The sequence below is a fragment of the Haliotis rufescens genome, unplaced genomic scaffold, assembly GCF_023055435.1.
Source record: "Haliotis rufescens isolate VD_foot unplaced genomic scaffold, xgHalRufe1.0.p SCAF_8, whole genome shotgun sequence".
Taxonomy (NCBI): Eukaryota; Metazoa; Mollusca; class Gastropoda; order Lepetellida; family Haliotidae; genus Haliotis; species Haliotis rufescens.
Window position 1 is genome coordinate 8,357,164 of NW_025964372.1, and position 15,330 is coordinate 8,372,493.

The 15,330-nt window shown below is 37.9% G+C and overlaps 1 protein-coding gene across 1 annotated transcript; it reads left to right on the top strand.

Moving 5' to 3' along the window:
- The first annotated feature begins 1,443 nt into the window (after window positions 1-1,443).
- On the top strand, window positions 1,444-6,563 carry LOC125376885 (tolloid-like protein 2). The gene is made up of 3 exons (XM_048389290.1): window positions 1,444-1,476; window positions 5,635-5,872; window positions 6,466-6,563. The coding sequence occupies exons 1-3, from the start codon at window positions 1,444-1,446 to the stop codon at window positions 6,561-6,563; spliced, it is 369 nt and encodes a 122-aa protein (XP_048245247.1).
- The last annotated feature ends 8,767 nt before the right edge of the window (window positions 6,564-15,330 follow it).

Below are 15,330 nucleotides of genomic sequence, written 5' to 3' on the forward strand. Positions count from 1 at the left end.
TTATATGTTTATGAAACAAGTAGTTGACAGTTGACGAATCACATGGGCACCCTCGTGTAGAACAGCTGCTGAACGTTTATGGACTTGGAGATAATGGAATGCACAAAGTGTGGGCGATAGAAAGGGCTTTCCAAGTATGTTTAAGCAACGTTTGCAGGATTGAAATATGCGGATCAATTCAAATTATTATCTGGTACAGAATTGTATATAACGGGCATTAGAAAAAGAGAATTTAGGCGTTTTCTTTGTCTATCAAGAATATCTGAATTGCCCATTCGAAGTTACCTACGAAAACGATTAGGTATTGACTAAGATCATCAAATTTGTGAAATGTGTAGTTCTGGTTAAACTGAAGATGAAATGCATTTCTTGTTTATATGTCCTGCATATTTTGACTTGAGACCAAAGTACATTCCAGAGTTATATCATAACAGTTAGAGTGATATTAAGTGAAAAAAGGCTGTTAAACTGTAAATCATGTTGTGCTTATTAATGAAGTTAAATATGTGAAATAAGTCTTGAGTATATGATTATCAAAACTGTCAAATCAGTAATGGTAAAAAATGAGCTGCCTCCTGTAAATCAATTATCACTTATCTCTTTCAAATGTACATGGGCCTATGTCCTCCAATACAGAAATAAAGACACTATTTTTGATGGGAATGATTATGTGATCAAATATACCATTGTTTGTTTTTTTACCACAGAGTGTTTAATCACGAGAGAAGGACAAACACGGTATGTCGTTGTTTATAGTTCATAAACTGCCATTGTACGTTTATTGAGGCGCGCAACACTTCTGCGGCTAAATCACGTTTATGTATATCATCTTCGCGGCCCATAAACGTAAAATCCTATTTAAGGGAATTATTGAAGCACACACACTCTATTATCAGGAAACAGTAGCCCTCCAACAGAAACGCAAACAAATTGCAAAAAAAAATTCCGTCATTCTGTTATGGCCCAATGTTTCAGGTATAAAGAAATGATACATAAGAAAACACCTGTTCTGAAGAAAACATGTTTTAGTGTTGTTTTTATTGTTAATGTGATTTGCATAGAATATGGGGAGTCCCTGCCATAGGCATATTGTAGCCGGGCCAACAAAAGTCAATGCTTAAAATGGTATGAGTCCTCTCTGCAGTGTGTTAGAGCCAAACATAGACTTGCCACAACCAGATGGACCCACGAGCACTGCATTGGAGGGTATGGTAAACCGGAACTGCTCTATGTCCTGAGGTGGTGGTGGAGGAGGAAATTGTGGTGGTGGTAGTGGTGGTGGAGGAGGAAATTGTTGTTGTTGTTGTTGTGGTGGTGGTGGTGGTGAATGCTTATTCCTTCTATGTCTCAGCATAGCATCTTTCCAAGAAAAGTGCTTCCCACACTCTTGGCACGATGTGGACTCCATGACAGTTAGCAAGCAACTGACTATGAGATAAGAAGATGAGCCTTATACACTCTGAAGAACAGCCTCTGGTATCCAGCTGTTAAACTTCTTGGGATATGCCATCCATTTCACAAACACCTCCTTTACACCAGCTCGTTTCCTTTTCTTCAACACTTTCTCCACTCGCCACATGGTGTCCCTAGGCCTGTTTACTTTCTGCATTTCATTCCCGTAGTTTGTTTCTTGTATAGGATCCTCTGCCATATCTTTCAACAGATAGATTGGTATACCATCACGAAAGTACCGTCTTCTTATCATAAAGATTACCTCAGTCCATTTTTCTTGATAGTCTTTTTGAAATGTATGTCTCAAATGAGAAAGTCTTACTTTTTCGCCCACTTTAAACTTAAATAATAGATTTCTGTTTGATTTCAACTTCTGATTTGCTGGTTTCATTAAAGTGTCAACGTATTGTTCTCTCAATACTAAAGCTTCATTAGCCTTTTTAATATCTGAGGGTGATCGTTCATTCAGGGATCTGTGAGGCCTGTGATTATAAGCCTTCACCAAGTCTTGCAAAATATTCAAATAATGATAGCTCTGTTTATAGGTAAAATACCTGTACATAGCTGTTTTAAGAGTTCTGATCACCCGTGCAGCATAAGAAGCTTTGGTTTCATTCTGTGTCACATAATAAGTGATTCCTTTACTTTGTAGAAAGGCTTTCACTTTCTTATTATCAAATTGGCGACCTTTGTCAGATCGTATAATTCGTGGTAGAGTAGCCCAGGAAAATATATTCTTCATGGCCTTAATGACAGAGTCTGGCATTTTATTTATAAGGGGCTCGACCCACAGAAACCGTGTAAATACGTTTATAGCTATGAATAAGTATTTCACACCGTCATTGTCCGAGTCTATATTAGATACATCAGCCAAGTCAATATCCCATCGAGCATTGAGGCCTGAAGCCACCACTCTGTTCCGCTTGAACTTGTATTTTAAAGGTCGCTGAAGCGAATAGGCATCTTGGGACGCCAACCTCTTCTTTATGTGATGTAAACTAATATCAAATTTCCTCTCCTTTTTGACAATGTGATACAGCTTTTTGGGCCCAGAAAAGGAAGCTGGGTGTTTGGGATTAAAATAAATACCAGATAAATAAACTTTTCAACTATCAGTCGGCATGTTTACACGTGAAATGAAGCCTTAACGATGTAAATAGAGCTTATATATTTATCCACTACATAGCCATTCATAACTATAGAGAAGGAGCTTGGTTACATTCAATGACTCGTGGATACAGAGGACTGCCTTCCTCAAAGGTTTGTTCACACAACTGTTTGCCTTCAGTGGACAAGGCTGCTATGTGACCTAGTTGATCACCGTCTTCACGGCAACAAAAGGATTCTATTATACCTATACATATTATGTAAACATAAAAGAACTCACTACTTTGCACCCTTTCTATTTCAAAGGAATTTCACACATACTGTTGTATAGTTTTAATTATACTGATAAGGGGGTGCAGGCTAAAACGGCACCTCAGCAAAACGTCACCGATTTCTCTGGCGAAAACGGCACAGCATTTGGCGAAAACGGCTACTATGTGTCGGGCGAAAACGGCACCTCTATTTTTAATAACGATTAGTTCCGTTTTTATTAAGAATACGCCTAAGGCCTTGAAGTTTTCTAGTTTATTTTGTGGGTTTAGTATTGCTTCTAGAGTTAGAGCCTTGTTTAGATTGAGGTTGGTTTGTAATGCGGTTCGATGTGTTAGGTAGTGTGTGCAGTGGATGAGTGCGTGTTCTGGGGTTTCTGGTTGTTTGCAGTGTGGGCAGTTACCTGTAGTGTGTTTTTTTTAAAACATTAGGTGGTTATTTAGGTTGGTGTGTCCTGTTTGGAGTTTAGTGATTACTCTGTCGATTTTTTTGGATGGATGGAGAATTTTTGGTTTGGTTAGTGGTTTGCTGAGCACTTTTTTGATTTGGCTATTTGAGTTTAGATATAGGTTATGCCATTTTTTGTGATTTTTTGCTTGTTTACACTTTTAATTTCTGATTTTGAGATGGGTAAGTTTAAGCTTATTTCTGGGATTTTGAGGGATAGTTTAGCTGCTTTATCGGCGTTTTCATTACCGTATATTCCTACGTGGGCGGGTATCCACAAGAAGGTTATTTGTTTGCCTGCCTTAGTTAGGTCGTTGGCGCTTGCAAGTTACAATGTAAGTTTAATATCATTTATTTGACCAAGGTAAAACAAAAAAATAAGGTGCCGTTTTCGCTCGAGTCGAGGTGCCGTTTTCGCTCGAGTCGAGGTGCCGTTTTCGCCAATCAGTGCCGTTTTCGCCCGGTGACGTTTTGCTGAGGTGCCGTTTTCGCTATAACCCCTGATAAGGCCATGTTTGAATGTATAACCATTGGTCTATATTTAGCGCGGGAATTCCCGGTTATTGCACCATCACTTGTAAGGTCCTGTGCCTCACTGGTCATGTCTATTTTTAGCGTGACGTCATTCGTTCATTTTCCAATCAGATTGCCGTGCCTCGGGTCAATAAGTGCAAAGTGATGGTGGCCTTTCCTTATCCTCAGATCCTCCCCAAACTGTTTGGATCTTTATTTGTCTTGACGTCGTTATGACAAAACAATCCTCGTTATATCAACCACATCTTTATTATCTCATTTCGATTATCACCTGCCCCCATGATATAGCTGGAACGTTGCTGACTAACTATAAAAGTATATCAGAGTATGTAAGCTGTATCAGTATACACTTCGACTTCGTTACATCTGATTATCTCCAATATGCTACTACCAGCAATCCCGATATCCAGGTCGGGTCTGTGCGTGACTAAATAGCTACACTTCAGGGTGACTTAAAACAAATCACAGTTAAACAAGATGTTGCGTTGCGTCACATTAGGGTGTGTAGTATAGACTGATGCTGTACATGTATACCTCTATCCTGATCTCCATAGCCATGTTTCACACACTGATCTAGCGCCTTGACTACTCCACATCTTTGCTAAAAAGTGAGGCAGGCGAAGCACCAGTGAAGGGATGGTCTCTTGGTTTGATCCATTTCTAATTCTGCTTATTCCACAAAGACGCTGATATGTGTTTGATATAGAGTTTTAAAACGTGACTGTCACCGATGTATTTAAAGTTAAATATAGCTTCCAAGTCGCGCAATAATCATGTCTGTGTTTTTTGTACTTGCATAAGAAGTTGTCTTTCTGCACCTCAAGTTGAATTCCACGACGATCGTTTCAACGTTTGCTTCCACTCCGATGGATAAGTGACAGGACAGGATGTCCAGGCTACGTATTCCATGAATCCAGGTAAATACCTGACACACTCCACCAGAGTCAAACAAACACACAAAGTACGGATATAGCCAACGTACATCCAGGATCCGTATGTATATATGTAACAACTGAGATTATACTTATGTTGTTACTTATCACGTATTAACATGCTATTTGATACGCTTTGCAGTTCGAGAGGTTGAATCTTTTGGGAGAACACCATATCCAGTGGACGATATCGTCAACTCAGCGATGTCATCTATTTTCACAAAAGCAACAACGTTGCCAGGTACTGTGTAATTGAATGCAAGATACCAAGCGAAGGATATCCAACGTGTGGCAGAATTAGAACCATCCTGACCAAGTTTCTTGGTGTTGCTGTGAACTTGGCTTTCTCAAATCATTTTTGTTCTTGTGAAATTGCTGTGAAAATGCCCGCGAAATGAAATCTAACCATGCGCTGTGAAATAAATGTTGTTCTGTCATATCAATATTGCATTATGACTACACATAAATCAAACGTTGCTATTCAATCGAATGTACTCGTCACCGTGGACTATGTGTGTTATACTTGTGTGTTGGACACACTTGTGTGTTGGTATCCCTGAAACCGGGGTCAGTACAAACTGAAGTTGTTAAACAAGATATCCTTTAAGTTAATGATGGTTGTATTGTGCACGCGATCGTTTAGAACATGGGGCATTGTAGGGGTTACATATATTATTTATGGGTATCCCTGTATGAAGTAGAAATATGTGGGAAATATATACCCTACGTCCAACAGAACATTTAAATGAGTATTTTCGTAATGGAATTTTAGTGAAAGTTGTCAATATATATTTATAGGTGCACCATATTTATATGCAGACATTGTTATCGAAAGTTTACACATATGCCAATTTCTTCCTAACGTCCGATCACGATAGTAACTTGCACCCAGGTCCTGACATCAAATGATGGCACACTGACAAGCCCCGGCAACGGCAGCTACGCCAACAACGTGCAGTGCGTCACTGTCATCACAGGCCCCAGTGTACCATACACCTTGGTCCTCAGCTTCACAACGTTTGACCTCGAGGGCTCATCCACCTGTAGATACGACTACCTGGAAGTTGATATGGGCGAGGGAAACAGCCAGAAGGAATGTGGATCAAGCTGGGGCAACAGCACAGTGGAGTGTCAGTCTCATAGATACTAGTATGCACATCTTACATCTCACTTCTGATACACTGGTTTGATTGTAAATGTGTCAATCTTACATACAAGTTTCATATCAATCGAGTTTCAACCTCAAAAGTGCAAACTGAAATGGTGCTAACAATGAATTAGTAAATCAGTTTGAGAATAGCTTAAGCTTACTTTCGAAACATTGTATGTAACTAAGCAACGTGTTCAGTGAGGTCGTTGGGTGGTCCAGGTTCGTCTATGACACAAACATAATTTTGCGATTTTGTTCACTTTTTGTTCACTGACACAGAGGCTTCGAGCAAGACTACGCCCAGGTGGGGGATGATAAATACTGTGGGAGTGATTTGCCCAACGCAACGCGAAGTAAGTGCCCATGAACAACTGTCAGTATTCGAAACATTTGCTTGTTGATAAGAGCAACAGCTAACATAACTGCAAACAGACATTCAAGTCAAAATGAGTTCTTGGATACAATGAAGAAACTGTAACTCTTGGGCTGAGAAAAGGAATACAGTTGTGTACATTAACTTTAACATAGCTTGATACTTGGAATAACCCTAAGGTTATGATGTCTTTCCTTCAGTGTCGGCACAAGGTGGATCAGCCATCATCCGCTTCAGAAGTGACAGCAGTGTTACTGGAAAGGGTTTTGTGGGTCCGTTCAATATTGAAGTGCGTTAGTATCAATATATTCCTCTGTGTATCATGAACATACATATCTAGGAGTCAAGTACTGAGGACATTGAAACACAATACCACAGTTTAACATGGATATACCACTAAGACACAGTACACTGACTCCGAGCCGACCAGTCCTTGTTTAATGCCAGCATGGCAATAATTCTAACTATAACCTTTAATTGATACTGTTTTGTTCATGTCGATAATAAGTGATAAGAGATGATTTTATGTACATGAGTGAGTGATTAAGTTGGGGTAAACGCCACTTAAGCTCTGCTTTTTAAAACACGAATCTTTACAAAAACAACCAACATTTCGATGTCACTCTCCGCTCTCCCCCCACCCTCACATCACCACTGTCAACTTCACCCGTTTTGACATCGAGGACGATACTGGTTGCGACTATGACAGTTTAATAGTAACGAATCCAGAAACTGTGTGGAACAAATGAGTATTTTATCCGACAATGTTAGATAGCCATGGTATCCTTTTTAATTCACCTGGAACTGAAAAAACATAGTTATAACACCAACAAAAGCCTATCTGATGTGCTGTATTGGTGGCTGCGGTAGCACATATAATAATTTCTAATAACATCTGAGACGGCACAAGTTTCATTCATACTCATCTTCTTACACCACATGTGCAGTTCACATGATTCAATAATAACTTCATACATATTCATAAGTATTCTACGATGGTCTGAAGCGAGCATTTAGAGAGAATTTGAAAGTGACCTATTAGTGCGAGTAAAACAGTAGCTTGGAGACTGTTTGTCTTGTATTACCTATATGAATTACTGGTTTGTAGACAATAGGCCGACAGTTGACATGACGTTTACCAGTGACGGAAGTGTTGTGCGTTGCGGTTTCTCCTTCAATTATGTCACTGAACTTGGAACGCAAATTCATGTATATTATCGAAGTTATACGTTTCTACTATTCTGTTTCACGTGTCCACTATCTCCGTTTCACGTGTGCATATCTCAGTTTTATATTTGCGTTATTTCATTTGCACATTTGTATTATTTTCTAAGTTTCTCAATATCAAATAAATATTTTTTTATCCTCTTTCTACTCATCATCAAACATTTTTTTTTCTGGGCTGTAATCGTCCCTGAATCACTTGATGAATCGTACCTGTTTCAGTCTTCTGCAATGCAGCTATAAAAGGGCACGCCCGGAACCTCTGACTCGATGTCTTGTGGCTACGATAGCAATATATACTGCACCTACACCCCTCTCTCCTGGTGACATAGTTTTCGCCTTCCCATCGTTTGACGTTAAGTCGAGCAGCAGACGCTGATACGACGCTCGTGAGATGGAAGGAACATCCAAGAGTAGACATAAAGTGAGTAGCACACATATTACCCATAAGGGCAAAAAGTCGAGTGACGTAACAGTGCTTCGTAATATAAAACAGTGCGATTTGAAGTCATCCTTTTTTCTGACATTTTCTGTCTTAAAACGACTGTTTGTTAATACTGTACACAGTACCAGACTTCCTTCGCAAGGGGTTATTCGCCTTCCATTATTTTACATACGGAGTGTTGTAACATATACACTATAAAATTGTTTTTATCTACAACATAACTTATCGAGGGTCGGTGATTCTCGCGGGGGCACAGTTCAGTTACCAAACAGTGAATATTGTTTACAATTCGAATTCTGCTTTCACCTATTGCACCTTTTGTTTCTAATAGGTATTTATCTTGTTCTAGGTACTGATGGTCATTTCGAGTTCGCCGTCATAAGTGATGGATTAGTCAATGGAAAATGTTTCAAGACAGACTTCACTTTCGTCCCTCTCGGAAGTCAGAATTATGTAGGAGTATAACCGCAATTATCTGATAGCATATATATGATTCCCATTAATCGATGACATTAATAAACAAAATAATCGGTAACTCTTACACAACGTTACTTGAGATCGGGCAACTCTTACACTACAATAGTTGATATCGAGCAACTCTTACACATCGTTAGTTGAGATCGGGCAACTCTTACACTACGTTAGTTGAGATCGAGTTATTCTTACACTACGTTACCTGTGATCTAGCAACTCTTACACAACGTTAGTTGCTATCGGGCAGCTCTTACACATCGTTAGTTGAGATCGGGCAACTCTTACACTACGTTAGTTGATATCGGGCAATTCTTACACAACGTTAGTTGCTATCGGGCAGCTCTTACACATCGTTAGTTGCTATCGGGCAGCTCTTACACATCGTTAGTTGAGATCGGGCAACTCTTACACAACGTTAGTTGCTATCGGGTAAATCTTACACTACGTAAGTTGAGATCGAGTAAATCTTACACTACGTTACCTGTGATCTAGCAAGTCTTACACTACGTTAGTTGAGACTGAGCACTTCTTACACTTCGTTAGTTGCTATCGGGTAACTCTTACACTACGTAAGTTGAGATCGAGTAATTCTTACACTACGTTACCTGTGATCTAGCAACTCTTACACTACGGTAGTTGAGATTGAGCACTTCTTACACTTCGTTAGTTGAGATCGGGCAACTCTCACACTACGTTAGTTGAGATTGAGCACTTCTTACACTTCGTTAGTTGAGATCGGGCAACTCTTACACTACTTCAGTTAAGATCGGGCTTCGGAACTCGAGGTCAAATGGACTTATCTATTTTGTAGTCTAAATGTAAGTAAATATTGTTTAGCAATCGACATAAAACCTCATATGTTATCTCCCATCAGATGTCTGTTGACTGCAACTTAAGATCACAAAAACGCAACTGCTACGGAAAAGCATGCATTCCATGCAAAAGTTAACTTTTATGCAAGCCACATGTATTTCACTACCCAAGAATTGGTATAAAAACATGTGCGTTAACGGGATTCAATATGCATTGTTTAGCATCGTGCTGACAACAACCACTCAGAAAAACAAAAAAAATTACCTAATTATTCAATAATACGAAATGCCACGCCTGTCCGTAAATGAGCGTCTGCGAGCCATTGGTATGCTTGAAGCGGGATCGAGTCAATGTGATGTTGCAAGACAATTCAACGTCCTCAGAAACACCATTTGGTGTTTATGGCAACGTTGGCAACAGACGAATGCAGTCAGAGACCATCCGCGGAGTGGCAGGCCACGCGTTACCAATAATTGACAAGACAACTGGACAACTGGACAACACACCTACGAAATCGATTCCAGCCAGCAACAGTGACTGCAAGAAGCATCCCTGGCTTTCGACGAATATCTTCACAAACGGTAAGTCGTCGCCTCAGGTGTGCAGTGATTGTCGCCAGAGCCATACTCACTCAAGAGTCTTTACATAGAATATAGTTGTATAACATGTTTCACATTACAGAAATCTTTACATACTCCATACACAATTCCAGTGAATGGTGACTGACATCCCACTCGGTGATACGTAGTAGTCTGTGAACTTCTCTCAGAGACCAAGAGTTCGGGGGGCGATTACCACAGAGAAATGAAAGCAACGGTATGCCTTGAATGGTTTGAAAAGCGTGCTAGTGATGGATAAGTCGAGTTACCATAACATCCGTGAACTCGAAACTATAACTCCAACCACAACCAGTTTCAAAGTCACATTGCAAGAATTCCTTACAACTCGCAATATTCATTTCAAGCAGTCTGACAATAAAGTGTAACTTTGAAAAAATCTGATTAACCTTTAGCCAGCTGAATTGTTTCAGCAGAAGGTGCCAAAAAGAGGCTGGGCGATTTCAAACAGTCGTTATTGAAGTTGGTAAATGTAACATGCTAGTGACCTAATCACATCTCCGATATCTTAATGTTAATCGAATAAAAAGCCAATGTTTTATCGGCAAATAACAGCGCGATGGTAAATTTAGAAACATTTCAGTAAATTCATTATCCAAACAGAATGAAAACTAAATGTTCATGAGTTCATCATGTCACTTGCAGATCCAAGAGTATTAGGGTTAATCTAACCTCATGTCGTTATAAAATTTGCAGGAAACAATAAATGACTCATAAATATTCACCAATCCTAATGTCAAGTGATTTTCTTTTTAATATGACGAGAAAAAAACCGAAATAAAGTCCGCGAAATCTGACAGCAATATTTCAATGAGTGCAAAGGTCACCGGATGTGATGTCACAGACAGGGGTAGTCTGCTGATAATCTTTCGTTACGAAACAAATACAGTTAATATTGAAATATTTCGCCTGTCACATCCAGAATAAACACAAATCACTACATAGTATCAATATTCACCTCTAATCTGAAATTACAATGTGACTTTGACGATCAAATTGGCATATTATTTATTCCATTTGACCTTGCATGCTCCCGTGACCCGGCAACGGTAGACGATGAATCAACATGCCACATGCAAGTTTCTCGGTATCGTTTATTTGAACTTATGTTGATATTTTAGCATCACCATTCGATGTTACGTTGAATATTAACGAATATGATTAATGCATCTACGATGTACACGTTGATGATTTTGTTTTCACTATAATAAGTGTGTCCCATGCAATACGTCTGTAGATATCGTCAATCGACAATGACCACCACTCCACAATAGGTGCGCGATGATGGGCCTAATGAAAATGTTTTTAAAAAAAACCTTCACGTGATGCTGATATACGCACCTACGTTAAGTATATATAGTGAGAATAATACAAATATATTTTCAATGTTAGTTTCACATTAAATTGGAGATAGCTCAATGATTTGTGCTTTTATAATACATTTAAGGATTCTGGCATGATTTTAGAACAATTTCACGCATTTTAAAATTTATTCCATAAAAAATGACCGCCACGATTGCGTATTGATGAGAGATTTGTTTATATTTATTTACAGCTTTTAACATTTTAACTTATATTTTTTTATATTTTATATATTGTATAGCTACTTATCACTGTAATTGATTTCGTAATTATTATCTTTCACCTAAACATCAATTATGTTTAGTAACTATTTGATGTTATCATTTAATTTTAGTAACCCATGAGTAATAAATAAATAGATACGATTCTCAACATGTACATACAAAACTCGTATCTTGTGTATTAGGTGGTTTATCTCCAAAGAAAACAATTCTATAATATAATTTCAATATGAGTATGATCTCATGTATTATATTAATTTCATGTAACTGTACACAAAAACCAGGGTGGCACTTAAGCTGGTGTGGTAGCAATATATTTATAAGAGAATGTTATCTTTTGAAAAGAGTAACAGGGCACATATTTGCACATTGACAATTCTTGTAGTTCTGTTCCGTTGGCGAAAAGTACATGGAATTGTCCTACCTTATGTATGTTTTTTTTCTTGGATCTCATCAATGAAATAATGTGTAATCAATCTGGCTGGACTTTCCAGGTTTGTTGCAGCATGCTCAGGTGTGTGACAGTGACGCTCATGCATGTTCCTAAAGGAACATTGAACAATTGTAAACTGTGGTCTGTCGATGTGATGTACACAATATCAAAATAAATGCAGATCATCACAAGCTTTGGTTCTGACATCCTTGATCATTTGACTGATTTCTGAACATACAGTCAGTAAAGATGCTTATCATGTTCCATATGTCCGTCTCCTACTGACAAGTAATCTTCTTTATCCCATCGTTCCACGAAATCCAGTTGAAATGTAGTGATTTTGGTACCGAGGAAAATTTCTAAAAACATCTTTAATATCCTAAATTGTCCTTATTTCAATAACAAACCAATTACATTATTATGTTGTTATTATTATGTCATATCAATGTGCTATATCGCTCCCCGTTGCCGTCGATATCAGAAAATAATTCGAAAATCATCGAGCGTGGAATCTTTTAACGATTTCAGAGTTGGACTTACAAATTATACGACAAAATAGGAAACACAGAAGTGAAGACTGCTACCCAGGTCAATAAATAGCACACATGTGACGATAAGTGGTAAAATATATCATTTCTTTTGAATTTGAATCGATTTCGGAATTTTCTAAATGATGGCTTTCCAAATTTTGTATATTTTGCCTCGATTTATGACATGTGGTACACGCCTTCGGTTTCAGCAATCATAGATACATTTTGATTATTTTTCGTAATCTGCATTATTTTGCTAATGAATGGCTTTACTAGAATGAGTATCAGTACAGATTTTGCGTATCTTCCAATATATTTCATTATTTGCAGTTTTTTGTTAACTACTAAGCAAATCGCGAGTTAGGCCACGCCCAAACGTGTCACTTGTCAACAACTTGTCAATGTCCGTAAGTTTATCAAGCAAAATCATTTGCAAACTCGATAAAAATAAGATATTTTTCTATAAAGATTTTTTCATCCATGTAAATATTTCTAGAAAATGTATTTAGATATAGAAAAAGGATTGTAATAGTATTATGGGATCATGATGCATGTGGAGTTGTTTGTCAAGCGCCATTGATCCAATCGATAATGTTACGATTCAGATTGTTTTTGTTTGGAATTAATTATACCGAGAGTTGCTATTTTTTAGAAATTAAGGAACTTGAGCCTTTCTTTTAATCAGTTATCACAATACTATGATCGACTGTTAAAAATGATAAAAAAATTAAAAATGTCGGACCGCATGCCTGTCAACGTGAAGTGCCAAAAGTCAACAGTGGCCATTTTTGGTAGTTGTGTGCCGAGATATTTGGCCGATGTTTCCTTTTTTAGGTAAGTAAACTACTGAAAGTTTTGATATGTTGCAAGCTGAGCATTTATGCATATCGCACTTAACTTAAATGATACACAAAGCCTACTCGTTAAACTGTTATTGCGAGTTTCGTTTAGGGGTATTCTTTTTCCATGAGCCTGTCGATTGAGTTCGCCTGCAGCACTGAGAGCTTATAAAAAAAACACCTACACAATATACAGACAACCATGCCTCACTTCATGGTCACATTATTGTAGGTACAGGTTGGGTAGCCTGATGGTTCAGGTTTTCGCTCGTCACGCCAAAATCCCGTGTTCGATTCCCCATAGGAACAAAATAAAAACATAATGGCTGATGCTGCAGAAAATGCACAAATTTAGCTATGTGTCCCCGCTTACACCCCATAGAGTTACACCAGAAAAGTAATGCAAAAAGAGCGGGACACCCAAATATATATTATCAAATATTACATTACATTAAAGCATCTATTGCTTTTACGGCGATGTTGTGTTGGCCATTCCAGTTATATACACTTTTATTTGTAGAGAGGCGATGATCCTCCGATATGCATCCCTTGTGATGAGAGAATGACAGTCAAGCATGATTTGCGTCACTGTGCGGAACGTCCCTTGTATGGTGGCCTAGCTTACCAACACGCAGTGTCATCAACGATTTTCAGTGATCCATTCACATAATTTTCACTGTTAGTTAACCTTTCATCTCAATGAAATCTGTTTCGGCAGAAAATCAACACTGGTTATTCTCTGGTCTTGACGTTTTGTGTTTGTTCAATTGGGGCTTATAGTATATAGGACCTTTAATTTATACATTTTCTTACTGTGATAACACACTGGCGATTTGACTGATATTCGTTAACAGTGTCTTAAAATTATATCAAATACAAAATGTTCTTGTCACAGTATGGCTGAAATAATGCTGAGTGCAAATTTCAACTCACAGACAAATACCCTGAAATTGCAAACTTTTTTCATTATTATTATTGTTGTTGGTGTGTTGTTGATGGCGATGCATTTACGAATCAAATATGTTTCTTTAGTAGTGTTTAATTTTCACTGAAAGATCTGTCTTGTGTCTTGTGATACTGTCATATGATCAAAACTATTATTTCCTCGAGAATCCCAGAGAACAGTTTTATTTTTGCTGTTGAGATTAAGAATATCGTCTCACTAATATTTAACAACTGTCTAAAAGAAAACATTTCATAATCGTCTTTTATTTTCTTTCTTACCTACGGGCAGTAAAAATAGTTTCTTCGAATCATCCTTTTATCTCAGATATTATTGAGATATATGTCTTTCAACTGTCCAATATGGCAACGTCCTTTATTGTTGGTTTAGCCATATTGGAAAAGTTGATAACATAACGGCTGATGCTTCAGCTTAAACAACCCTTGACCTTTTGAAATCCCCATTTTACCACACAGAACCTAAAGCGACATATCTTGTATTTACTACCTAATTAATTAATGAATAGGTCGTGTAATATATGTTTTAAATAATAAATGCCGATTTCCCAATCCTGAATACAAATTTCTACCTGGGATTGTTGCTTCAGTTTCATTACGGGTGTCACTGAAGCATAGTATATACAAAATAAACGACTAGATGTTTCAAACACATATTGCTATACATATCCTATCACTTCTGTTGGTAAACCTTTTTGATTAATCAAAAGAATTCTCGAACGAAACAAAATGACAAGGTATTTGTATTGGTACATGTACATGTATTATGAAGGAATTGGCCCATGTCTTTGATGCTCTTCTTTCACACACCATGCAAACAGATATATTCCTGTTAATGTATCGAACACTTATTTCAGTACAAAACAAGTTTAAACACAATAAACATTAATCTTTGTTATCCCAAAGGAAAGATGACATTTTATAAATAATATGTTGGATGTAGACAGAAATTACTATTTCTCTCCTTGCCATATTCCTGTATTGTTCCAACAAGGCAACGCACAGGTGGACAAAAAATGACAAAAATAAAACAATTCTAGCCACGTCCTCATTGGTGTGCCTGTGACTGATATAGCTGAGTCAACACTCCATGTAATCATGTTCCATATTTCAGGTCACCTGCCCATCAGTGTGGATATCGAAGCTA

What these genes read in the sequence shown, in the direction of transcription:
- LOC125376885 (XM_048389290.1), top strand. Translation starts at nt 1,444, where the DNA reads ATGAGCCTTATACACTCTGAAGAACAGCCTCTG. An exon ending in ACTCTGAAGAACAGCCTCTG is followed by an intron (nt 1,477 to 5,634) that starts GTATCCAGCTGT and finishes ACTTGCACCCAG; the next exon opens with GTCCTGACATCAAATGATGG. An exon ending in GGGCAACAGCACAGTGGAGT is followed by an intron (nt 5,873 to 6,465) that starts GTCAGTCTCATA and finishes TCTTTCCTTCAG; the next exon opens with TGTCGGCACAAGGTGGATCA.